We start from the raw sequence: 26,346 nt of genomic DNA, 5'->3' as shown, positions 1-26,346 counted from the left end.
AGCTTTTGGAAAGTATGTGATATTTGTTGATTTGAATTGTAAACCAGTTACTTCCACATTTCAAAAACCACTATATATGATTTGGCATGACTTTCTACAGAATTAGTGTTCTGAAAATAGAAAGGCAGTATCTGATCTGACCTGTGCAGCAGAATGAAGGTCTAGAGCAAAGCAACCACATAAGAGCTGGGAAAATAGTGAACTTGAGCTACTTGCTACTGAGTCATCATATGACCATTGGAAACACTTCTGACATTGTTTATTGACCAACCAGTTTGGTAGAACATAAATATTTAATAAGGAACCTTCAAGACTGCATTCAACTTCTTCTCCAGAAACAAAATCTCAAACTGAGGTTACTATGAAGACAGCTATACCTAAGCACATTGTTGAAGATGAAACTTTGGGCTAGATAGTTTCTTCAGTTCTCCTCCTCACTGCGCTCTAACTCTCACTAAAACTCCTAACTCAAAAGTTCCCTCACATTGCTCTTCGGTAGTTGCTCTGATGATGGCTAACTTCCTTAATGAGAAAATAGAGTCAGACACTGAGGTTTCTGTTTGTTTTTCTATTCCCTCACCCAACCCTGACACTTAGAACTATCTCTCAATGTTGGATAAATGCATCTAGAAAACATAAGAAACCTGGGCAGCAGTTAGAGTTGGTTACAAACGCCTAAGGAAAGGGCACCTGGGTGGCTTGATCTCAGCTCAGGTCTTGCTCTCAGGGTTGTGAGTTCAAGCTCTGTATTGGGCTCCACACTGGGCATGCAGCCAACTTAAAAAAAATGTCTAAGAAAGTGTGGGGCCATTCCTGACTCATTAACTAATGAAAGGTTTGCATGCCCTGGACAATGCTAGACTGTTAGAAGGAATGTAAAAATGTCTTCCTTCAAGGAGTTGTAGCCTTGGATAGTGAGATATTTCAACAGATAATTTCAATACAATGTGATCAATGCCATACTTTATATATATGTTGGATTCTATGGAAACAGAGAACACAGTGACTCTCACTGAGACTAAAGGTAGAGAGGAGGGTGAAATAGAGGTGCTGACAGTGATGAAATTAAGATGGTGTTTGAGATGAGTCATGAAGGGTGCATAGTTGTTTACTATGTGGAAAAATGAAGAAAAGGCATTTCTGAAATAGAAACAGCATGATCAAAGGTACAGAGGCATCAGCAAGCATGGTGTTACTCAACATGAGTCTAGCAAGGCTGGCAGGCAGATCTATGTGGGGCCCTAAAAGACATGTTCAAGACTGGGCTGCATTGTTTGGAAGTGGGAAGCTACTGAAGGTGTTTGAAATGCGGACTGGAGATGGGAGCATGCAGGTACACATTTCAGAAGCCTAAATCTGGTGTGTAGAGGATGGTGAAGAGAGGAGATGTCTTCTTGAAGGCAGGGAGAATAGTTAGGAGTCCACCGCCAAATCCAGCTGAGAATGGGGGGCCTGAAGCAAGGCATTAGCACTGCTGATAAGGAGCAGGGAGAGACATAAGTGATGCTTAGAAGACAGAACCAACAAGATGAAGCTTTCAGGGCTAAAAGAGTGGCCTAGAACCAGAGAAGTAAGAAGAACGGTGATGGGACCAATGGGGGTTCAGAACATGGGAAGGGGCTGGAAATCAGAGCAGAAAGGCAGCCAGTTCCATTTCACACAAGTTTGAGGAAAATAAACCTAAATATTTACTTATTTTGAAGTTGTAGTACATATTCCTGTAGAGCCAAAAGTTTAATATAACCACAAATTACGAGTTCTGGGGTATGGGGAAAGGAAGCATTAAAAACAAAAAATAGTAATAGATGGAAAACAATCTCTGGCAGACCACCAAAGAAGGAGATGGTTGTATCACAAAGAATGTTCAAGGTGACATGGCAAACCCCAGGCCATCTCTGAAGAAGGGGGCCTCCGCAAAAGCAAGGTCAACATAGATGAATAAGTCTATGACCTACTTGCTATCCTGGTCCATTGACAGTCCAGACCCCTGCTCGACTAGTTTGGTTAAGTTCACTATTTCCTCTTTCAGGGCAAGGATCGTCTCCTTTGCCTTCTGCTCTTTGTCATAGGCTGAGTCCACCATCTTCCAGGCCTTTTCGATTTCCTATATGGGCCACAGGACATCAGTGAGAAAAACCAAACTAGGATCCAGATGCAAGATAAACTGAGTAAATAGAATTAAACAACTCCAATACAGTTGTCATCTATGGGGAAAGAAGATCATATATTATACATTATGCCTTCCATTTATATTGACTTATTAAATTGTTCAACATGAGCTAGTCGATACTGAACAGCAGTGTTAGAAGGGGTCCTGGCAAATAGTATTTTTCCTTGTATAAGTGAGTGGAGTTACAAGGCTCACATCTTGCAAGAGCCACTACAACTAGAGGGATATTTCTAATAAAAATGTTAAGATAAGTTTACAAAACTAAAAAACAAAAGCCTCTGTGCTTTCCAAGTCCAGGCATTTATGGAGGAAAAAAATAAGGAGTGGCCTTGGATCTAAGGCCTAAATTTGAAGCTCTCGGTAGATTCCAAATTTTTAAAAAATCTATTTTGTTCACAGGTCTCTCGTAAGTGGTCCTAGATGGCTATGTCAGCTTTAGAACAATTCACAGCAAGGTGGTCTTCACTGTCACCTAATTGTACATAACGGCCTTGATAATTCCCCTTCCAGAAACCCACTCCCAGACCTCCTCATGGGGCAAAAGCAAAAGCCCCTAGCTGGGAATGGGAACAAGGACTCATGCAGTTTGGCTTCCTTACTATTATTAAATACAATGTGAATATTAACATAAATACTTAAAAGTGAATTACAGCCATTCAAATAAGTGAACAAAGCATAGTAAATGTGGCAGCAGCCTTCAGTTTCACCCCACCATGCCACTGTCTTGCAAAGTTTTGTCAAGTGTCACATAGGTAAGAAGCCATACGCTTAAGGTGAGAACATTCTGCTTTTATGTTGAGAAGGAATAAAATGAATGGAAGAAAGTATTTACATAAATTTGTGCTCATTATTACATGAGACAGAGAAAGATGAGTCTCGGGTAACTCCACATAATTTAGTGATTCGAAACAATTACAGGGGATGTTTTTCTGTAGCAACCATATGTACTATTTTCAGCAAAACAAATGAAGGATATTTAAATGAAAATACAATTATATGAAGTTTTGTCCAAACCAACTTCACCAATTATATTTGAACCAGCTCGTGTCTTCCATTTCTAGTTTTTTAATTTGCAATTAAAAATGGGTTTTCTTCCTCATTGTACAATGATTTAAAGCCTTCTTTTATTGGTTTTTCAGCAAAAAGAAAAAAATGACAATAGAGAGAAAATGGCACTTTAAAAAAAAGTCATTTCTAAGGAAACAGATGTCATAATTTGCACTGGTCTTGGAAATTCATTTAAGTTGCCTGATGTTTCATTGTATGATATCAAGGGAATTATCTAAAAAGTTTATGAGTTATTTCTCACCATTTGGGTTTTAATTATAAATTAAAATCTCTTAACCTCTTATTACCCTGAGATTAACAAGGAACATTTATATTTTACCCACAAAATAATGCAACACACTTGAGGATGAAAAAGTCCAGGGTAAAGTAGAGCTATACTTCCTCAGTAGCCCCCAGACTGATCCCTGGTCTCCCATTATGAGGAACTGGGAGGATCAAGGAGGGAACAAGATCATGAAAATTACAACCTAGGAATTCTCAAGGCAATTCCTTCTAAAACAGTAGGAAAAGCAGAAATATGAAAATACCCTTCAAAAAATATCCTTAACAATCATCATAAGATATTTAATTACTCACCTTTTATCAAACAAGACATATTGAGGTCCCTAATATTATACTTCCTTACCTCTAATTCTTTTTGCTAACTCAGTGTTTCTTAGAAAGCCAGCCAGTAAGGTTCTACACTATTTTCTGCCCAGTGAAATTCACTAGGCTAATTATTTCCTTTGAAACTAACATTATTCCCTAGGCTTAATGAATATATAAATCATGTAAATTTTTGCTTAATAACTCACTTACTACCAGCCTAGAGCTGTTAATATAAGGAAAGAATGACGTCTTAAGTATAGGATGCATGGCAGCTCTCCGACGGCTCTGTTTCTATGAGATCACTGACCTTCTTCAGGGATGCAATGGTGGTCTGATCATCCTGGGAGAGCTTCAGGGCAGTGGCGACCTTTGCAGAATTAACCACAATCTCTGCGTTTAGCTCTCTGCATTTGGCCATCAGACGCTTTTCATTGTCATAAGACTTTTTCATGACAGCATGAAGCTTCTCGTATTCAATTCTAAATTTCTCGAGACTTTTATCTCCTGAAAGTTCATTGAGAACCTCCTGAAAATCCCTTTCGATTTCTTCAAATGCAGTTTCTTCCAGCACTGGCTTCTCATTCTTTTTCTGTACAAAAGAGCAGGGAGGGGAATGAGTATTATAAGATATGTACATTACTATTCGGGGGTTGCTATTATTATCTGTGAATACAAGACCTTCACAGAACCAAAATAAAAGCCACTGAAAAAGCAGAAAAATTAAGACTATATGATGGAAAGACATCTTGTTCATTCATGTATATATGTACACATATGCATTAGGATAGTAATATTTCCTACCACGTGGTGTCAAAGATCAGATTAAAGAGGATCATTAATCGGGCACGTTTGGTTGGTTCAGTGCATGACTTTTGATTTCAGCTTAGGTCTCGATCTCATGGTGTGGGATTAAGCCCTGCGTCAGGCTCTGTGATGACAGCATGGAGCCTGCTTGGGATTCTTTCCCTCCCTCTCTCTCTCTGCCCCTCCCCCCTCAACATAAATAAATAAACTTCAAAAAAAATAAATAGGATCATTCATGTTAAACGCTTGGCCAAGTGCCTGGCAACAGAAGGCACTCAATAAATTTTGATGTCTGTTATGATTATTCCAAGCCCTGATTTGTTTTCACTTTATCCTGCAGAGGAAAGCCATGGGATGCTATGCTCAGATATATGGAGATCTTGGTGTAGATACCATGAAATCACACACATACTCACAATGTACTCCATCTGAAATATGAAATCTTCTCCTAAAAGATATTCCATCATTTTTATCTCTTAAAATGATAAGGCAAGTTCATCTTCACAGGTGTATTGGGATGCCCTTTGTGCACTGCTCACAGGCCTTCTCTAGATTTGCTTTCCATGATGAGTTGGACAACAAATGATTTTTTTTTTTTAAGCCTGGACAAACAGATGTAATTCTAACACATTTGGCTATGACTTAGCTTAGATAAGAACCTGGGAGTAGTTAAATAAGAATTCTTTTTTTTTTTCAGTTTATTTATTTTGAGAGAGAGAGGGAAGGAGAGAGAGGGTGCAGGGGAGAGGGGCAGAGGGAGAGGAAGACAGAGAATCTCAAGCAGGCTCTGTGCTGATACCACAATCTCACCAACCATGAGATCATGAACCTAACCGAAAGCAAGAGTTGGATGTTCAACTGACTGAGCCACCCAGGCACCCCACGAATTCTTATTTCCCTAGGGTTAAGGGTTGAATTTGTCCCCCAGAAGGGTATGTCAAAGTTCTAGCCCCTCAGTACCTGTAAATGTGACCTCGTTTGGAAGTAGAAGTCATTGCATATATAATCAATTAACTTGAGGGCACCCTGGAGTAGAATGGGCCCTTAGCCAATAAGACTGGTGTCCTTATAAAAAGAGGGAAAATTGTAACTATGTGTAGTGATAGATGTTAACTTATTGTAGTAATCATATACATAGACAGATAGATCAAATCATTACATTGTACAACTAAAACTAATACAATGTCACATGTCAATTCTATCTCAATACAAAAAAGTAGAGAGTGGATTTGAACTGAGACACAAACACAGGAAGGAAGAAACACCATGAAGGGCACCTGGGTGGCTCAGTTTACTAAGCATCTGACTTAGGCTTAGGTCATGATCCCACAGTTTGTGGGTTCAAGCCCTGCATTGGGTTCTCTGCTGTCAGCATGGAGCCCACTTTGGATCCTCTGTTCTGCCCCCTCTCTCAAAGATAAATAAACATTTATCTGGGTACCTGGGTAGCTCAGTCGGTTGAGCATCTGTCTTCGGCTCAGGTCATGATCTCACAGTTCATGGGTTCAAGCCCCACATCAGGCTAGCTCAGAGCCTGAGCCTGTTGACAGCTAGCTCAGAGCCTGGAGCCTGCTTCAGATTCTGTGTCTCCCTCTCTCTCTGCCCCTCCCCTGCTCACACTGTCTCTCTCTCTCTCTCTCTCAAAAATAAATTTTTAAAAAAACATTAAAAAATATTTTTTAAAAATAGACATTAAAAAGAAAGAAAGAAAAAAAAAGAAAGAAAGACCATGTGAAGACAACACAGCGTATAAGCCAAGGAAAGCTAAAGATCACTGGCTGCCATCAGAAGCCAGGAAGAGGTAAGGAAGGATTTTACTTAGAGTCTCAGAGGAAGCACGGTCCTGCCAACATCCTGATTGCAGACTTCAGCCTCCAGAACCGTGAGACAAGAAGTGTCTACTGTTTCAACCACCCCGTTTGCAGTACTCTGTTATGGCTGCCCTAGCAAACTGATACACCTTCTTCTTGTTAGACACAGCACAATAATAAAAAAAGAATAGGGATGGCTAATACCTTTCTTCATTTATTCAGCAAATATTTATCAAACATCTGCTATTTATAAGTTGGAATGAGGGAGCCTGTAGGAGGTATCAAGGTAAGGAATAAACAGCCCTCCCACAAGAAATTTATACATTAATAGTTGATGGGGTATGTTTTCAGATAGTGGAAGTATAGAATGTGATACCTGCCAAAAAATGGATTCAAAATTCTACAAGGACCTATAGGAAGATGGAATTAGTCCCAACAGCAAAAATGAAGCAAATTCCTAAAGGAGGTGGTATTTGAGTATGCCCAGATGGGAGAGTGAAATTTTCACAGGTGAATATGGAGAGAAAAGGTACGCCTGGCCCATGGCAAAGCTTGAACAAAGGCTCAGCCCAGCAAGTATCCAGGATTTGAGATTCATTAAAAAGCTCAAGTTGGGGGGTGTCATATGTAAGCGGTGAATCATGGGAATCTACTCCTGAAGCCAAGAGCACACTGTATACACTGTATGTTAGCTAACTTGACAATAAATTCTATTTTTAAAAAAAGCTCAAGTTGGCTAAAGTGTAAGAAATCTGACAGGGAGAAGGAAAGAGAAGACTAGACAGGAAGTTAAAGACAGACTGGAGGCTGTGAATGGCATTCTAAGGAATATGAAGTGAATTAATCTGTAGGCCTCACAGACCTACTCAAAACTTCTGATCTGATAAAGTTTGAGAGGACTTATTTATGTATGCAACATTACGCTTTAATACTCTACATGAAAAAGAGCTTCAACATCCATACTCTATTGCTAATCAAAGAAATCAATGGAGATGATCTCCAACCCCAAAAATAAAGTAAAATTTAAATTCACCCTGCAGATTTGGGGTAAGCAGTCTAGTTAACCTTCTGCCTTACCAAGCCTGTCTTGCCCAATACAGAGAAAGTCTACATATTTTTGGTTTCCAAAAACACTTGTGCTATTGATTTCTAAATATGAAATGCAAGCAAAAAGAATCCAAATCTTAAAATAGATGTGGAGTACCAAGCCTACCTATAACATTTTGTATAACAACATTAGTACTAATGTTAAACTCAATAGAGGTTTTCTTCCCAATGACAAGCAGCTTACTGTAAACATCACAACATGGCAACTCCACAAAGAAGAGAAAAATCATATTAAGGAAATATGGTGCTGCTGCTGCCCTGTGTTTTTCCCTTGTTTATGCTAAACATGAGCACACACAAAAATTTATCACAGCAATGTTCTCAGTTCCATCCATGTAAACGGTATTAATGCCAATACTTGATCACGAGCCTGATGATTTGTTTGCAGACCAGGTTTTCCCTGTACACCTGGCATTTAGCATAGGAATGGAAAAATATCAAGAAAGAAAAGGATTTTTTTAAAACATTCATGAATATATTTGTTCACCTTGTTGTTTTAAAAATATACTACTGTTGAGACACCTGGGTGACTCAGTCAGTTGAGTGTCAGACTCTTGATTTCCGCTCATGATCTCATGGTTCATGGGATGCAGTCCCATGCTGGGCTTTGCAAAGCCTGCTTGGCATTCTCTCTCTTTCTCTCTCTCTCTCTCTCTCTCTCTCTCTCTCTCTCTCTCTTTTCCCTCCCCTGCTTGCTTGCTCTCTCAAAACATATCTATAAATCATATATATATATATATATATATATATATATGTTTGGATATATATATGCCACTACTACTACTAAAAGCACAGCAAAAATCAACTCTGAGCTGTGACCCATAACCAGTTGGTGTCTACATTGTTAGAGCACATAACAGTATCTTTGGAAGCACCATTTCAACACGAACGGGGTCAGAAAGGAACTATGATGTTTCTCCATTCATCGCCTATCTATTGAGTGCTTACCATCTGCCAGGCACTGTTCTGGGTGTTGGGAATATCATTTGGTGGGGAGAACAACAAGGAAAAAGGACAAGAGAGCTGCAATGATAAATGAGGCCAGAGTGGAAATGGAGACTTGTGGAAGTAGAGGTGAGGAAAACCTGGCTGAGATCAAGTGAGAAGAAAAACAAAGGAAGGGAAGAAACGAGAGGAGATAAAGCGGGGGAAGGGAGACTGGGAAATAAATTGTTTATGGTGTTGGTATCTAGGCTTATGTGTGGAAAATGAAGAATGAAATGAACTAAGATGACTGGTGAGGGAGAAAAGGAAGGCACAGTCAAAAGCAAATAAAGGACAAACTAAAGGAGAGCTAGAAGGAATGGGAGAAAGAGATGGGAAGAAAAGCGACATGAATGAGAGTGGATCACAGGGTGAGTATTGTGGCCACTACAATATGGCTGTGAGAGGGACCTGAGAGTGAGGAAGAGGAGAGTGAGAAAGGGATTGTATGATAAGGGAAGGAGGGAGTTTTGCCCACAGGAAGAGGAGAATAGATATGGAGGAGACGGGATGGTGAGGAATGTGAGGAGATAAAAGAAGAAACTGGGATAAGGTTGGGGGCACGATGGGGATGAGAGAAGCGGGGGCCAGTTTGGTTCCCTGGACATACAACCTGTGAGAGGCACAAGGCTCCTTACTCAGATAAGCCCCACCCTTGGTTCAATGCTCTGCTGTCTCATTTTGAAATTCTTAATAATTTGTTAACAAGGGGCTGTGCATCTTCATTGAGCCCCACAAACTATATTGCTGACCCTGGCTGGGACTGAACCTGTGACGGGTGAGATGAGGGAGGACTCTGATGGGGCGATGGAGGAATGGGGTATGGCCATGGTGAATTGGGACTGTGACTGACAAGTGATGACAGAGACATGAGGTTGTCCGAATTACAAATGAGGGTGCTAATGGACAAAGGATCAATAAAGAGCTGTCACCAGTGAGGCTGAAGATGGGGTATAGTACAAAGTGGGCTACAAGATTTTAACACAGTTGTCAATGACAACTCGGGACATTGGTGAGGGGTGAAGAGCTTAATGAAGATGTGTCACGTGATCAGATGATAGGGAATCATGGTGTGACAGGTGGACAAGGGTCAGTGAATAGGGGTGACAGTGGGTATCTATGAAGCCTTCCTCCAGGTCCCACCAATGAATGAGACATCAATATTTCTATGTATCTCTCCTGGGGTATCAGCTTATGGCTCAAAATCTAGAGGTGGGTGCCTGTCATGCGTGAATCTGGGAAATCATAAATTTCATACCATGTTGAACACAGGGCCAATTTTAAGACACACGCTGGGGCGTGTCCACCTAGTTTAAGGGGGGACAGGAGGTAAAGACAGAGGGGTGGGGTGAGGCTGAGGGTGCGGGGGATAGGATGTTGATGGGCCAATGTCGGAATCAGCGGATGTGACAGGAGAGAACTCAACAGCAGAGGGACGATGGGGAGGGATCGAGCGGGAGACGACAAGGAGAGGGGCACTGACTCCTGACCTCGGCCATCCTGACGCTCTCTGGGGGTGGCCTCAGAGGCTGCTGTGGTGATCGCGGAAACTGGGCCGGAGTCTGAAGAAGAGGCTGTGCACTACCCCCGGCGTCTAAAACAGCGCCACGTTATTGGTATCCCCCCTGCACTGGGCCAAAACCCGGCGCGCAGCGCGTCCTCCCGTTGCCAGGCAACCGCCACGCCCTCTGAGGAAGCTGGAGGACTTTCGAAAGCTGAGCCAGGCGTCAATGATTGAGGGGCGGGTCCAATGAGGGGCTGGGCGGAGTCCCAAGGTACACTAGGAAGTTGGAAACTCCCTTGAGCAAGAAGGCGCAGAACTGGGAGGCCAGGCTGCTAAGGCCAGCCAAGGACTAATGCTTAGCTGGAAAGGTGAATCAAAGGCTTCTGGAAGGATCAGAAGCCACCCTCTGCTCTCCGTGACAAAGAGACTCAGTCGCAGGGACAAGAAATAATCTCCGTTTGAGTCAACTCAACCCTAATGAAGCAACTACTGTGTGCCAGAGACGGAGGGGAAAGTAATATGCTTTCAAAGGGTTTAGTCACCAGTGGTAAGAATAGGGCACAGCGCTCGAAGCGCCCTGGGAAAACGTATATGGAGCCACATCGTGGAGAGCTCCCTTTCATCTAGGCCTCTTCTCTCAAGATCATTTCTTCTCCCTCTCCCCCTCCTGCTCCCACCCTCTTTGATCATCACATACAGAGGGTAAACAACTTCGTTCATGAAACATACAAAAGCCCTCTTGGTTTTTTTTCCTTTAACCTCATCCTTACTGTCACCCCTCCTCAGCCCCATGGACATTCATGCTACTGTCCTTGAATACGTATTTTTGAGAACTGTATACATTTTTATTAGTGTATTTTTTAAATATTTAATAATGATTTTGGACTTTAGGATCATCTTATTTTCTTCCTTTTTCACTCAATATCTTTTTATGGATCTATTCTTTCGAGTTGGTATTGTAATCCTAGTTCATCGCTTCTGATTGATGCATAGTATTCCATATTGGACATCCACACATGTGACTTCCATTCCCCAAATGGATTCCAAGGCTACCTCCACCTCTCCAATACTACAAACAATGCAGCAATGATCATCCTTGTCCATGGTCTCTTGTGGACCTATGTGTAATTCCTCAGCAACATATGCCTAAGAATGAGATTGGTAAAGTTATAGTGGATGCACAGGGCCATCACATTTGCTTATGCAACTTGTCCTGTACAAAGACATCCAGCCATGGGCCAGTGGGAACTGGAAAACAGCTTTCCTGTGTTATGTGCCCTGCTGAAAGAAGATGTGCCCTTTTCTTCCCCCAAAAGCTCTGTTCCCTAGGTAAGTCATGAACCTGGGAGGCTGTAACTATCCAGAGGCTATGCCTCTTTGAAATTCATTTGCCCAGTGGTGGACACTACTTTCCAATGGCACAAAGATCCCCAGTAGCCTAATAGAAGCCGTGGGTACTTAACTTCAAGTACTGCTAGATGACATACCAGAATTGTTGCTCTGCACTATGGTCCAGTGCACAGGGTAAGGGTTTCTGTCCCCTACTCCCATCCTTACCAGCACATTGTAGTTGGTTTATTCATAAACACTCACATAGTGTTTACCAAGTGTCAAATACTATTCTAAGTACCAGCACATTGTAGTTGGTTTATTCATAAACATTCACATAGTATTTACCAAGTATCAAATACTATTCTAAGTGCCTTACAAATACTGACTCATCTAATTAGCCAATTTTCTAAATTCTGTCCATTATCATGGAAGTAGTATCAATATATTTTTGTTTTACTCTGCGTTTCTCTGACTCCTAGTGAAATTGAACATTTCTTCATACATTTATAAGCCGCTGGACATCCCATTCTATGAACTATTTATAAGCCTTTGCCTATATTTCAGTTGCTCTTTTTCATTTGATTTACAAGAGGTCTTTGTAAAGTCTGGAAATTAATCTGCTTTCAAAGACTGAAAATGTTACTTGTAATATCCTTTGTAAAACAATAATCCTTCATTTTGTAGCCCCTCATCATATGTGTGTGTTTTACTTTTTACATGCCTTTTCAGTATGATTTAAGAGGTCCTTCTCAGCCCCAAGGTCATAAAGGTATTCTCTATCATTTTCTTCCATGAGTTTCATAGTTTTACTTTTTAGCACTCAGTTCTTGAGTCCATCCTACTTTTGCATATGGTGTGAGGTAAGGATCTGCTTTTTTTTCAACACCTTGGTCCCCAAATATACATGGTTCTGCACTGAGCTCTGTGGTTTGCTCCTGTGCCAGTACCACAGGTTTCATTATGATGGTTTGGTTGCCAGACATGATTGAGGGCAAGTCCCCCACTCCTACTTCTGTCAAAACTTCACTGGCTAGTCATGAACCTCCATTCATACAATTTTCAGGATGTTTTCAAGTTCCTCATGAGAAATCTTAACCAGAACATTAATGAATTTACGATTTAACATGGGAAATATTCACATTTGTACAACTGTATCTCATTCATCAACAGAGACTATATATCTGGTAGACAAGAAGGACATACTATGGTAGAGGCATAAGGCACACGGAGGTGATGGGAGAGGTAGTAGATGAAGCTGGAGGACCAGGCTGAACCAAACTGCAAGCCAAGCTAATGGGAATGAGAACACAGAGTAGGCAAAGGGATTATGCTACTTTGTGTGTTTACAGGAGACTGGGACTAACAGGTTGTGGTACCATCATGATCCAGAGAGACTCCATAACATTCCTGAAGGAACATAACAGAGAAATACCTAGAGGGCCCTGACCACCCATATCTTGTACTGGTGGCAGTTATAGTGCAAGATGTCTTCCCACTTCCCAAGAATCTTCTGAAGGATTATTGTACAGGCAGATGGCCTGCCAAGGTGATAGAAATTCAATCCAGAAAACACTTTTTAAGCACCTGCTACACTGTAGGTAAAAGGTTGGCCACAGGAACCACAGAGCTAACTATGGCAGTCACTGCCCTTTGAATTCACAATCTAGCTTTGGGCCAAAGAGAGAAAAGACAGTCTACAACGAATTCTAACACAATATAATGGTATAATTTAGAACATGCCATGTCAACAGTAAGTACTATGGGTGCTGGGTCAGTCTAGACACTGATACCTGAAAGCATTACTTACATTATGAGGACAAAAATATGAGAACATAGGAAATCAGGGAACCACAGGAGGTGAACAAGAACATGACACATTCAACTCACGGAAAGAGATAAAGGTGGACATCAATTTGGATGGATTAATGGACCAGAGGATGAGTGGTTGGACAAATTAACGTACGCTGATGGAAGAAAGTGCCTGCATTTCCAATTTTCCAGATTCCTGAAGACCCTGTTCCCCTTGTTGTAATAGAAAGGAGCACTAGGTGGCATCATACTACCAAAAGTTCTCAGCTTTTCAAGCCTCCAGGAGAAGTTCATCTACCAAGACTGGGTCAGACCCTAATTTAGACAAGTAGGAGTGCTTCTATCAATTTCATTTCTCATTGCATCCACTTAATTTATTTACTAAGCATCTACTATGTGCCCAGGCTTGTGCTGCATACTCTGGAAAATATAAAAGGAGTTGAAGAGAGGATCTCCTGCTAAGGGAGCATAAGGAGAAACAAAACATGCATGGCACCCCTCCCCCCACACACACAAAATTTGTAAAACACTCCAAGGCGGGAGGTGGTAAGCACTCAAATGAGGATGCTGGAATGTAATATCCAGTGTCATCTGGCCCCTTTGACCTTCTGGTGACTTCTCCCACCGCCCACTTCTTGCCCCATGGCTTCTTGCAGTTCCTTGTATGTCACATTCTTTCCCACTGCTTGGAGTTCACAGAGGCTGATCTTTCTGTCTGGATTACTCAACCGTCCTCTTCACCTAGCTAGCTCCCATCTACCCCCACTGCAGATTTCACTTCCTTGGGGAGATCTTTCCTGACCATCCCTCAACACCAGATTATCTTTACAAGTACCATGTATTTGACTTCTTGGACCCTCTCACAATGGTAATTAATCCTGTGATTAACTGGAACATTAATGAAAATGGTTGCTTAAGATCTGTCTTCTCTACCAGGCTATCAGACAGTAAGACAAGGATCATGTGTATCTTGCTCAGCCCTGTCTCCATTGGTATTGTAGGCTGAACTGTGCCCCCCTAAAACTCATATGTTGAAGCCCTAATCCTCACTACTTCAAAATGTCACTGTATCTGGAGATGAAGCCTTCAAAGAGGTGACTGAGTTAAAATAAGTCCATTAGGGTGGGCCTAATACAGTCTGAATTGTGTCCTTACAAGAAGAGGACATTTGGACACACAAAGAGACACCAGGGATGCACGTACACAGAGGAAAGATGGCGAAAAGAAGGCCATCTGCAAGTCAAGCAGAGAGGCCACAGGAGAAACCAAACCCACGACATCTTGATCTTGGTCTCCAGAATGTAGCAAATAAATTTCTGTAATTTAAGCCACCCTAGTCAGTGGTACTTAATGATAGCGACCAAAAAACTAATATACATGGCTATCACTCGTCTCACTTTACAACTAGTAAGTGTCTACTGAATGAACTCTAAATAAGGAAGAACAGTGAAAGATAGCATATTAGGAAAAGGTACATGGTAGACATGGCCCTTGACCTTGACCATAAATGATACAGATGGATTAGAGAGACTGGAAGAAGATAGAAGGAATCCCAAGTATGAGAAGTAGCAATGGGCACATACCAAGGCAGGAATGTAAAAGTCCTGCTATAGGGAGGGTGAGGTCCCTCTCAGGGGCCAGTGGACACTAATGTTGATAAGAGGGTAGGGGTGAATAGTGGAGGTTTGGAAGAGTAACAGAGACATGGCTGCAAACCCAAAGACCCGGGACAGCTAAGAACACACCCATTCACTCTGCCAGATAACTTGAATATATGATCACGAACTGTAATATCTCCACAAAGCTCTTTGTTAAAACCTGGATATAAGTGCCTCCTATGGCACCCTGCTAGGATTTCTAAGCTGTGTGTTATGATTCATAATAAGAACAGCTTTCTGTACATAGTGCTCACTTCTTTAGTAGCACCCAGTGAGGACACACAGCAAAACTCCAGAAAAGCAGAAAGAAACACTGAGATGTGGCTCTGCATGGAAAGTCCCAGCCTGCAACGCAAAGTGACTGTGTCCTAAAGGAAACCTGCTCCGGCAAGGGATCAGAGAGGTCCTGGGAGCAACTCGGGGAGAGTCCACACAGGAAAGATGGCCTTCTTTTCGCCATCTTTCCTCTGTGTACGTGCATCCCTGGTGTCTCTTTGTGTGTCCAGAGGTCCTGGGAGCAACTTGGGGGGAGTCCACACAGCCCACAATTCCCTTCTCTGAGACTAGTAACTCCCACCAGGAAGTATGTTCTTTCCAGCAGCCAAAATGTTGTAGCTGGCCCTATCTGACTCCCTAGGGCCATAGCTGAAGGGTCGGGTAGAGACCTGCCCCACCTGAGGTCAATCCCATTATTTTTCCTGCAGATTTATAAATGGGGTCAAGAGTTGCAAGCCACTCATTGCTGGGGCCTGCAACTGAGTATGTGAAGCCCGGAAGAGGCAAAGAAAGCTACGCTGAACAGCGGGAAAAATAAAATATATGATCATGCGGGAGAACCCACAGGGCCAAGAGAAGGGAGAGCTGGGGGATGGAGCCTCCTCGGTTGCTGATGCCACTTCAGAGCCTGGTAACTGTCCCTGGGGACACCTGGGGACACCTATACTCTTGAGTTCTGCTAGCTACCACCTCCTAGCAAATTCACCTCGTTTGTTTAACTAGACAGAGTGAGTCTCCATGGCTTATACCCACCAAAACCCAATAGCCCTGATCAACACAAATCCGGTTTATGCAGGCATTCTTATGACGTTGTTTGAATTTAGTATCCAAACTGCATTTGGGGCCCCAAACAACACGGTAAAAACTGCCCCTGTCATCATATCTAACATTTCTCCTCTAGGCTGTTGGGAAGATTAAAAGCCCACGTGTAACAGAAAATTGTTGGCATTTTCAGCCGGCCCCCTGCTCACCTTAGATGACAGAACAGAGTCCCAGCTGGCTGGTGCGCTCCAAAACTGTGCGGGCCATATTTTATCCCTTTAATCTGCTCCTTTTCCAGCCTGCTGCAGACCGAACTTAGAACATTTGTTGAGCATTTGACATTCGTTCCCGAAGGATCTCCATACAAACTCTGCTCTTGATACTAGAGGAGGCTACAAAGCTTGGGCAGACTTATCAGGAAGACTGAGAGATTGGCCATGAAGTGAAAGCAGTGGGCGATCTGCCATTGCAGGCGATAATTTTAACAGAAGGGGATGACAGTGTCACAATCACGCAGTCATCCAACCTGCCTTGCATTTTATTGGCTTAATAGCAACTGTGCTTCTCCCAGTCAGATTACTTTTGGGTGTGACTAGTTTCTTCATTCAGTTGGTGTTCTTGCCAGAGAGGCCAGGTCAAGACTGCAGTTTGATGTCCTTCCTAGAACCAGGGAGGACTTAACACAAAGTAGCCAGCTAACCAGATTAGTTAAAAAGACTGAGTAGCTCCACCACCCTGTTCCCACTACAAATGAATAAATAAATTGAATGAATAAATGAGTGAATAAGTAAATAAATAATTCTTTTAAAACATCAAAGCACAAATCCCTGTCTTATTTCTGCTCTTCCCTGAAAACACCATATTTTCAAACATCTCTAGACTTTACGTATGCTGATCAAGAATATCCTGTCTCCTTCTTTGTCCAGTTAGCCTGTTCTTTTTTTATTTAATTTTTTAACTTTTTTATTATTTATTTTTATGTTTTATTTATTTTTGAGAAAGAGACAGGGTATGAGCGGGGGAGGGGCAGAGAGAAAGGGAGGCACAGAATCCATGAAACAGAGCCTGACATGGGGCTCGAACGCAGAACCCATGAGCCACAAGATCATGACCTGAGCCAAAGTTGGACACTTAACCAACTGAGCCATCCAGGCATCCCTTTAATATTTATTTTTGAGAGAAAGAGAGAGAGCACAAGCCAGGAAGGGCAGAGAGAGAGGGAGACAGAGAATCTGAAGCTGGCTCTGTGCTGACAGCACAAAGCCTCACATGGAGCTTGAACCCACCAACCATGAGATCATGACCTGAGCCAAAGTTGGATGCTCAACTGTGAGCTACCCAGGTGCCCCCAGTTAGTGCCCCAGTTAATCACTTACTCCAGGAAGTCTTCCCTAGTTAGGTACTCCTCCTCTGTGTTGCTAGAAAACCTGTGTGTTTTCTGTCAATACATTATACGCTTGTGTTTATTTCTGTCTTTCCCACCAGACTAGAAGGACTAGTCTTTTCTTTAAATATATATATCTATGGTGGTGACCCATAAGAGACCGTCAAAATAGAAAGTTTGAAGAAGGAAGTAAGAAAGGAAAAATAGGATTAGCTTATCCACTTGGGCACAGAGCAATTACTCCTGGGAGTAACTAGTGACTAAGTGAAGTTAAAAGCTATTGGAATACAAACATTTGCAATTCTAAGGTTGTTAACTAAAATCATCTTCAGGTATCCACCAGGTCCCCAAACAGAAGTATTAAGAATTACAATAAAATACCTTTATTTCCTTTCTCTCCCTGTTGTTGGCCAAGGTTTAACCAAATCTTTTTTCTTCTCCACAGGGCCAGATGCACAGTAGGTACTCAATGAAAGTTGACGACTAGCTTCTAGCAGCAGATAGGCATCTACAAAATGAAACTATTTGTTATGTTAGAGGAATAAACTCTCCTTTCTACCCCATGGGCATGTTTCTTTCTTTCCAATATCTGCTGCCAGATCTACTGAATTATTTCAGCAGTGGAAGATGACTACAGAGCATCTACTGTGAACAGGTGTTCTCAGAGGCTACCATGGGAGGGAGGCAAAAAGGCTCGAGCCCCTCCCCCCTCCCCCCTCCCCCCTCCCCCCACCCGCAAGGCGACTGAAACCCAGCTGCAGTCAAGCAGGACAATTCAAACCTCCAGGGCTGCGGAGACCAGAATAAAATGACAGTGTATTTGAGAATCTAGCACCAGAGTCTGTGCACTTTCTCTGTAAAGGACCAGATTAAGAAATATTGTGGTCTTCATAGGCCACATGGTCTGTGTATTCAACTGAGCTTTTACAGTGCAGAGAAGCAGCCACAGCTGATACAGAACTGAATGGGCACGGTTTTGATCCATTGACTTTATTTACAGAAACAGGTGGTGCTCTGGAGTTGGTTTGCCAGCCATTATTGCCAAGGCCTGATTTAGCACAACGCCTGGCATAAAGTACGTGCTCAAATATTTATTGAATGAATGAATGGATAAATGAATGAATGAAGGCAGCTTTTCCTAAAGTTATACAGCCTGGAGATTTGTTTTAAACTCCCAGTGCACCATCTTTAGACATTAACTACAAGGAGCTCAATGAATACCTACTGACCAGTAATAAGTCTGATAGAAATTATCTGACAGTTTGCCCCACGCCAAGTGCTGTGAATGGTTGGAAATTTAACATGTATAAACCACCATCAGCTTTCATGATGTGGGGCACCTGACTGGCTCAGTCTGTGGAGCATACAACTCTTGGTCTCAGGGTTGTGAGTTCAAGCCCCACATTGGGTGTAGAGATACTTAAGGACAAAAATCTTTTTTAAAAAAGAAAGAAGCATTTCTTTTCTTACTGTGGATCATGACTCATTAGTAATTTGTGGCCTGCATTTTCATCTCCAAAAAACGGTTAAGAGATGGATAGAGCAAGAAGGAATATACCAGAGTTTGTCACATGTAGTAAGCATGTTGTTTTTAAGGAGTTTGCCTTTCAATTATAACACACTTTTAAGTGTGAATATACTGGGTTTTAAGATAAAATGTATTTTCAAAAAAGTCTGTAAAACATTTTAAACAGTATTGTAACCTCATTCGTGGAGAAACTCAGTGTGGTTGTGATGAGGGAGCATAAGGAAGCTGAGGGCAAAGTACAGGCTAACAGCCTTTCCCCACTCCCACCCCCACAGTTGGGACATGTGTGATATTCCTCCCACTCTCCTGGCTGCCTGAGAACAAGGAAAAGGAAAGAAAGCAGATGGTTGACTGACAAGGATCACAGTCATACAGGACAGGAGTGACCCTCAGTTTACTTAGTAAACTTAGAAAACTTCGAGATAACTGCAAGAAAAAGGCAATCTTATCCATAGCCTAGTCTCCAGAAACATATAGACTCTGTTTCCTGAAGCCCTTACATCACCCTCATCAAGATGTACGGGGGGTTAAGTGCTTGCCATGGTGATGTGGGAAAACAAGGCAAATGAAAAAGTAAATTCCCTTACTGCCTATAGCCCATTGACAAGTCCTTGAAACAGGCAGAGTGACCTTCCTCTAGGAGCTCAGCTGCCTCCATGATGACCCATTACTGGGGGCAAAAGGGAATCTTGGCTTAACATTATCCTGACTCCCCAGGATCCTCTAAGTCTACTTTGACATATAAAAATTCCTTTGGAAACTTCCTTTATCTCAACTTACTCAAGGTATATGCTGGCGACCATACTCGAAGCATATGGCCCCCTGATATACATCTGCAGGGTCTCATGACTGAGATTTTACTAAGCAATAATAAATGAGGTTTCCCGAACAACAGCTAGCCCCTCAAGGTCCTGGAATCCTTGCTTCCAAGATTCCTTAGAGAATGATGCTGTCCCTAATCCCCTCCCAACCAGAAGGTACACAACCACTCATCACTCTTCACAACCCCAGGGCAGCTCTTTCTGCCCCTGGGTCACCTTTTTTGCACCAAAGATGTCTCTAAGAATTCTTTCTTGGACGTCGGCTCCAAACTCCACCATCACCCCAAAACCCCATCAATTGTACGTTTGAAGGGGATTTGCTCTGAACAGAATGATAGAGGGTAGTAGTGAAGGTCAAGATTCTGAGCCAAAGTGCCTGGTTCAAATCCTGGCTCTGCCACTTAGCTGTGTGACCTCAAGCAAGTTGCTTCACCTCTCTGGGCTTCAACTTCTTCATCTGTTAAAGGGAGTTGCTAATGATACCTTCTATGTGTAGTTATGATGAGAATTAAATGAGTTGTCATATGTAAAGTGCTTAAAGCAATAGTATAACCACATAGTATAAGTTTTACCTATTATTGGGCTGTCACTAAACAACATTGTGACCTTGAGTATACGACCTAGTTTCTCTGGGCTTCACTTTTGTTGGTAGATAATCTCTAACCTGCTGGTCCCAACACTCTTAGAAGAAAGGGGGAGAACTCCTAGCACAAGGAAATTTCCTCTTTTCTCGGGGAAAGAAATAGCTAGATGTCAATCATCCGCCTTGCTCAACGGACACACCTGAGGTCTTATTGCAGCAAAGCAGCCTGTTCCAGTGAAATGCTCTTTAAACCAACTTGCTAGTATCTCTTGAACCTGCATGCAAAGGTGAATTCATGATGGCAAGAGATCGACCTAATAAAAAAAAAAAAGACTTTTTTTTCCATCCGTCATTCCATTCATGACTAGCATTCCCTTCCTGTCTCTCCCACTGTCTTGTATTTTATTCCACAGACTGGGATCATCACAGCTGGGGGTGAACAGGAAATCTGTCCCCATATTTGTCTGGGGTTTTTTTTCAATGCTCTTGACTGTGAAGTACAGTATGAGTCCGCCCAGCAGCTGGTCTGGTGTTGGTCACAAGTCACCTTTCACTGGGGAATTTGAAAGCACGGGTAGCACCTGAGATTATGAAAACAATCCCATTTGCCTTTACACACACACACACATACACACACACACACACACACACACACACACAAAACAAGCTAGCAGAAAAATGAGTAAAGTTATAACTATTTACAAATGAAGAAATAAAAATGGACAAAAAAAATCCTGTTCCGTTCAGCCTCACTCATAATTACAGAAATGCACATCAACACATTGAAATACCTTTTTCACCCACAAAAGAAGCACATTAATTGAAGTTAGGAAAGCACCAGTGCTGGAAAGGATGTGGGGAGACCATGATTCTCATATTTTATCACTGAGAGTCTAAATTGGGGAAAGTAGCTTTGGAGGATGGTTTTGCAATATATACCTTACTTTTGACCAGACCATAAAATATCAAAGCATTCAATCAAAGCACCCACCTATATAATGGAGTTCTTGTTTGAAAAAAATAAACCCCCTATTTGTTTAAACTTCTAGTAGTCTCAAACACATACAAAATTATAGTCAGGATTCTAATACTTGCAACCAACCACCCTCCAAATTGACAAGTTAAAAAAAAATAGAGAGATGAAAGAAGACATCCTTATCTTGCACTAACTTAAACATGAAGGTTTCTAGTATTTCCCCATAAAGCCTGACATTGGTTTGGGGGCCAAACTTCACCCTTTATTTTTATCATGCTACAGAAGTGTTTAATTGTATTCTGATGTACTGGTGGAATTCTGTATTAATTTTGTAATTAGAATTTCTGAAACACAATTCATAAATCAGGTTAATTACGTGGGGAACAAGGGCAAAAAGAAAAGAGTTAAATTGAATTTCCTTACTACGAACAGCCCACTGACAAATCCTTGAGATAGGTGGAATGACTTTGCCCTAGGACCCCCACTGCCCCGATGTTAATACTTTGCAAAAGGCAATCTTAGTTTAACACTATCCAGACCTCCAGGATCCTATACGTCTCCTTTAACATGTAAGAATTCCTTTAGTAACTTCCTTAATCTCTACCCCCCAAATATATGTTAGCAATTATCCTCCAAGCATAGGGCCCACTGATATACATCTGAAGCGTCCCATGACTAAGGTCTTAGTAGAAGTAATAAATGACCTTTTCCTAACAACAGCTAGCCCCCTCTAGGTTCTGGAAACCCTGCTTCCAAAATTCCTTAGAGGCTTATGCTATCCCTACCCCCCTCCCAACCTGAGGGTATACAGTCAATTCCTCCTCATAATCCCAGTGCAGCCTTTTCTGTCCACAGGTCCTGTCCTCATGCTTTAATAAAACCACTAATTTGCAGGATGCCTCAGTGGCATAGTCAGTTAAGCATTCACTCAATTTTGACTTAAGTCATGATCACACTGATTCGTGAGTTCGAGCCACACGTTGGGCTCTGTGCTGACAGTGCAGAGCTTGCTTAGGATTTTCTCTCTCCCCCTCTCCCTCTGCCTCTCCCCTGATCATGCACTCTCTCTCCCTCTCAAAATAAATAAACTTTAAAAAATAATTAAAATAAAACCACCTATTTGCACTGAAAATAGCTCAAGAATTCTTTTTTTTTATTTTTTTTTTATTTTAGAGAGAGTGAGAGCACAAGCAGGGGAGAGGGGCAGAGGGAGAGTGAGAGAATTCAAAGCAGGCTCCAGGTTCAGAGTGGAGCCCAACTCAGGGCTCTATCCCACAACCCTGGGATCACTATCTGAGCCAAAATCAAGAATCAGACACTCAACTGACTGAGCCACGCAGGCACCCCTTAAGAATTCTTTCCTGACTGTTCACTCTGAACCCCAACATTTCCATATCAATTATTATGTCCCTTTTCTTTATTTTCCCCTTTTTAATGAGGTATTGTTATTGGATTTTTGACTGATACATTATTACTGCTAATAAGAAAAGAATGCCAATCATGGGGCTTTTTTAATGTAAATGATTAAGCTTTTTTTTCTATATATTGTATTTGTACTTTTTTTTAAGTTTTTTATATTTGAGAGAGACAGACACAGTGCAAGTGGGAGAGAGAGAGAGAGAGAGAAAGAGACTACCAAGCAGGCTCTGTGCTGTGCTGGCAGTGCAGAGCCCCATGTAGAGTTTGAACCCACAAACCCTGAGATGATGATCTGAGCTGAAGCCCAAGAGTCAGACGCTCAACTCACTGATTCACCCAAATGCCCCTGTCTCAAGTCCTTAAGGGGCTAATTCTCTTGTCTGTTACACCTACCAATCTCATCCCTCATGTGGTTCATTTCCTAGTTTGTAATTTCTTATAAGCTCATTTTCCATGGGGAACTGTTTATTCCTTAAGAGATCGAAAGCAACTGGGTTTTGCATTCACTCCTGACAGGGACTAAGGAGATTCACCACTTTGGAACCCACTTTTATGTTTTGTATTGGCTTCAAGATGCCCTCACCACAGGGACTGTGTAAACTGGGGCCTCATACCTATGCATGCCATAGCTGGGCCAGTGGTTTCCATTTCTACAGCAGACAGCATAGCTCACCCAGAGCCCCAGACAAACTACAAACTTCCTTGCTGTGATCCTGAACAAGTGGGAATTTTTTTTCTCCATTCTCTAGTCCCTAAGATCTTCTGCACAGTTCCACCTCTGGGCAGGGTCTCTAGTCCAGATCTCTGCCCTTCTAGAACCCAAGGCCTGAGTGAGTACTCCCCTCCAGTTAGCCATTTGGGCTTATCTTCACGTCATAGATGGGTGCTTCTGAGGTCTCTCTCCTCCTCTCTTGCCCAGAGCTCTCCCTTTCTTCCTTTCAAACATTGCTATCTTTTTTTTTTTTTTTTTTTTAGCAATTCTGTTTGAAGCAGAGGGTCCTGGGCTTCTTGGTCCCTTGTATTCCCAGAAGTTGAATCTTTGTACTTTTCTGTCTTTTAAAAACTTTGTAGAGTGAGCACAAAGTGCTACCAACACTCCATGGAACAGATGGCGGATCTAATGGAAGGCATGGTGGTTCAAGGAAGACTTCCTGGAAGAGAAATTGCTTATTCTGAAGACTGAGCACACCTTAGCCAGGCCCCCCACCTCCCCAAAAGAGTGGGTGTGCACTGGGGGTGGCAGGTTGGAGAACAAGGTGGGGGAAGGTTGCCTGGAGAAGATGGAGCCCATGTGACTACCTAAGTGACTATCTAAGTGTGGGGGCAGGGACAAACCCTATATCACATTCTGAGAAGCGCAAGTTCCAAGAACTGCAAGGAACTTGGGGTGGCACATGGAGTTAGAGGTGAGGTTCGTGAGATAAGCTGAGGCTAATAAGGAACCGCCTCTGTGCCAGCTTAGAATAGTGGAGTCTGTGCTGAGAGCAGAGGGGAACCAGGTGACCAGTAGGTCCCAGAGAGTGAAATGATCAGGTTTAAAACAAAGACAAACCTAATAAATGTTTCTTCTATAAAGAAATATACACAGCGAACTTTGCAGGCTGGATGGCAATCCCAAAGGGTATTTCAGTACTAACCTTCACATTCCAGCATCCATAACCCTGAACTCTTACCCCAAGAACCATAAGGCAGTATAGGGGTGCTCAGGCCAGTGTTCCTACTCCCACCCCCCAAAAATTTCTTCTGCCTGCTTTGGAGAGAATGAGTACCCTATCCATCCAACTCGCCAACATTTTGGAAATACACAGCTCTTTCACATAAGTTTCCCCAGATCACTCTGTCAAGGAGGAAGAATTTCCTCTACCTTTTAAGTTCCTTCTACTAGGTGACAGATATTTTTTAACAGGAGAAAATCAGATTTAGGTTCCTACATAAAGGGAATCCACACAGACACGGAAATTCCAAAGGCAGTGAGGCAACAGGAGCACATGGAGGCAGAGGAGATGGGTAGGGGTCTGAGGATACAAAGGGGAGAAAGACCCTTAGCAGGGAAGTGAGAAGGAGAAGTTTGAAAAATAAAGCTTGCCTTATTACCTAGAGAAGCTTTTCAGGTAAAGATGCATCTCTGTTAATAGCTCTCTTCCTGGTGTGGCAGGCAATTGAGGGGGAGGTAAAGAGTTTTCCTGAATCTGCTGGGGTTTCCTTACTTTTAACTCAAAATAAAGGGCCAGTTTGGCCCTTCTTAGTGCAGCCTGCCCTTGGCCCCTATGAGCCCATTCCCCATTCCTCCCCACCAGCCCCCAAAACTCTGCCATAATTGTCCCTGACGTAAGGAAAGAGCTATGAGCAAGAGCAGAAGTTTGAAAACAAGAGTAACCTGGGCCAAGGGCCAGGGGATCTATTTTTAGAACTTTGTCTCACTGCCTGTTTCTCTTTCAGACTCTCCCTAATGTCTTCCAGGCGAGTGTTAAAGTTATTTGGCTGGCTCGAAGAGGAAAGGAAATAGGTGATCTAAGACTCAACAGCAGTAGCAGTAGTGATAATCATTTGGGCAGTGTGTTCTCATAATTTCCCCACGGTGCCGTCAATGGTGTTTGACTCCCCCAAAGCCACTTAATGCAGGATTTATTCAAGCCGCTGCCGGCCACTTCTACTGGCTGTGACACTGGAGCAGGTCACAAAGGGAAAAATAAGAGGTTATGGATTTCATAACCCATTAGGCGCCACCCGGGTGCTGCTGCTGCTGTCTCTCCTGGCCTCAGTTCCTTCGGGACCAACTCCACCAGAGTAAACAGCCTCAGGACACTAAAGCGCCCCCTAGGGATAGATCCGTGTGGTCATGGTTCTCCTTTGTGCAGTTACTCAGGGAGAAACGCTACGATGCATTCGCCTATGGTTCAATTTGGTGAGTTCTCTTAAGACGCTCAAGCGGCAAAAAAAGAAGAAATTTATATTTCCCTCCCCAGGACAAAAGAGGTGGCCCCCGAAGTTCCGCCGCCAGTGAAACGCGCCGCGGGAAACCGCTCGGCCCACTGGCAATGATTTAACCCCTTCCACTCCAGCGGCCCAGACCTACTTTTAAGGGGGTCCTGCCCGACTTCCTGTCCACCCGCCCCAGTTTATTCCGGTGGCCAGAGCCCAGCTCGGCCGGTCACCCTCCAGTCCTACTGACCTCTCTGGAGTTTCTGGGGGTCAACGGGCCGACTTCGGGGGCGGGCCCGGGGCCGGCCCCCGCAACCCTCGCGGTCCTCCTTAAGAAGCTTCCGCAGCCGTGAGTAGAGGCGGGTGTTTTGTTCTTATAAGGAGGAAAAAGTTTCTGGGACGTCCAGGAAATGAGTAACTCGGCCGCCGTTAGGGCCGCGCAGACGGAGGCTTCGAGGCGGGAGCCGGCTGAGATGTCGCGTCCTCAGTCCCTTTAAGTGCCAGGCGGGAAGTTCGACGGAAGCCTCCGGAGAACCTCGGCCTCCCGGCTCTGGACCCACGCGCGCAGCGGGGCTGCCGCCGTCCCTGCCGCAACGGGAGTGGGACTAAGAGCAGCGTAAGTCCCGCGTGTCCACCTCGGGTGGTGGGGGGCACAGGGGCGCGTGGGGAAGAGGGGACTGCGAGTAGACGGCACTGCTCCCGAGGTGGCGGCTTGGAGCCCCGGTGCGGGCGGCTGCTCGGCGTCAGGCTGGGGTGCCCGAGGGAGACCCGGCAGAGGCGGGCGCGTGGTCTCCGGCCGCGGACCCCGTGGGCGCCTGGCTGCCGGCCAGCGCCGCGGGC

At 43.2% G+C, this 26,346-nt stretch overlaps 2 protein-coding genes and 1 long non-coding RNA gene across 16 annotated transcripts in view; 2 read left to right on the top strand and 1 right to left on the bottom strand.

Annotated features, from left to right (window-relative positions):
* Window positions 1-25,832, bottom strand: part of CFAP58 (cilia and flagella associated protein 58) — a 131,116-nt gene extending 105,284 nt beyond the window's left edge. Inside the window, exons 1-4 of one of the 3 annotated variants that reach the window (XM_029932535.1) lie at window positions 25,757-25,832; window positions 17,639-17,765; window positions 4,134-4,415; window positions 1,956-2,104 (exon numbers count right to left, since the gene is read on the bottom strand). In XM_029932535.1, coding sequence (XP_029788395.1) covers window positions 1,956-2,104; window positions 4,134-4,277 — 293 coding nt within the window. In that variant the 5' untranslated portion in view covers window positions 4,278-4,415; window positions 17,639-17,765; window positions 25,757-25,832. Of the gene's footprint in view, window positions 1-1,955; window positions 2,105-4,133; window positions 4,416-10,022; window positions 10,118-17,638; window positions 17,775-25,756 lie in introns of those variants that run through there. The other 2 variants (XM_029932536.1, XM_029932534.1) reach the window with 2 other exon arrangements.
* On the top strand, window positions 10,225-17,820 carry LOC115285865. The gene is made up of 3 exons (XR_003905725.1): window positions 10,225-11,365; window positions 15,540-15,742; window positions 17,703-17,820. It is a non-coding gene; the product is annotated as an uncharacterized LOC115285865 (long non-coding RNA).
* Window positions 25,833-25,925: 93 nt separating the features above from the next.
* ITPRIP (inositol 1,4,5-trisphosphate receptor interacting protein) overlaps window positions 25,926-26,346 on the top strand; it is a 34,492-nt gene continuing 34,071 nt past the window's right edge. For all 12 annotated transcript variants that reach the window (XR_003905720.1, XR_003905721.1, XM_029932547.1 and 9 more), the window contains exon 1: window positions 25,926-26,122. The gene's annotated coding sequence lies outside the window, so the exon portion shown is untranslated. The remainder of the gene's footprint in view (window positions 26,123-26,346) is intronic.

Source organism: Suricata suricatta, chromosome 2 (genome assembly GCF_006229205.1).
Source record: "Suricata suricatta isolate VVHF042 chromosome 2, meerkat_22Aug2017_6uvM2_HiC, whole genome shotgun sequence".
In the NCBI taxonomy this organism is placed as follows: Eukaryota; Metazoa; Chordata; class Mammalia; order Carnivora; family Herpestidae; genus Suricata; species Suricata suricatta.
The sequence above is the reverse complement of the archived record's forward strand: the minus strand, read 5'-3'. Positions and strand labels throughout refer to the sequence as shown.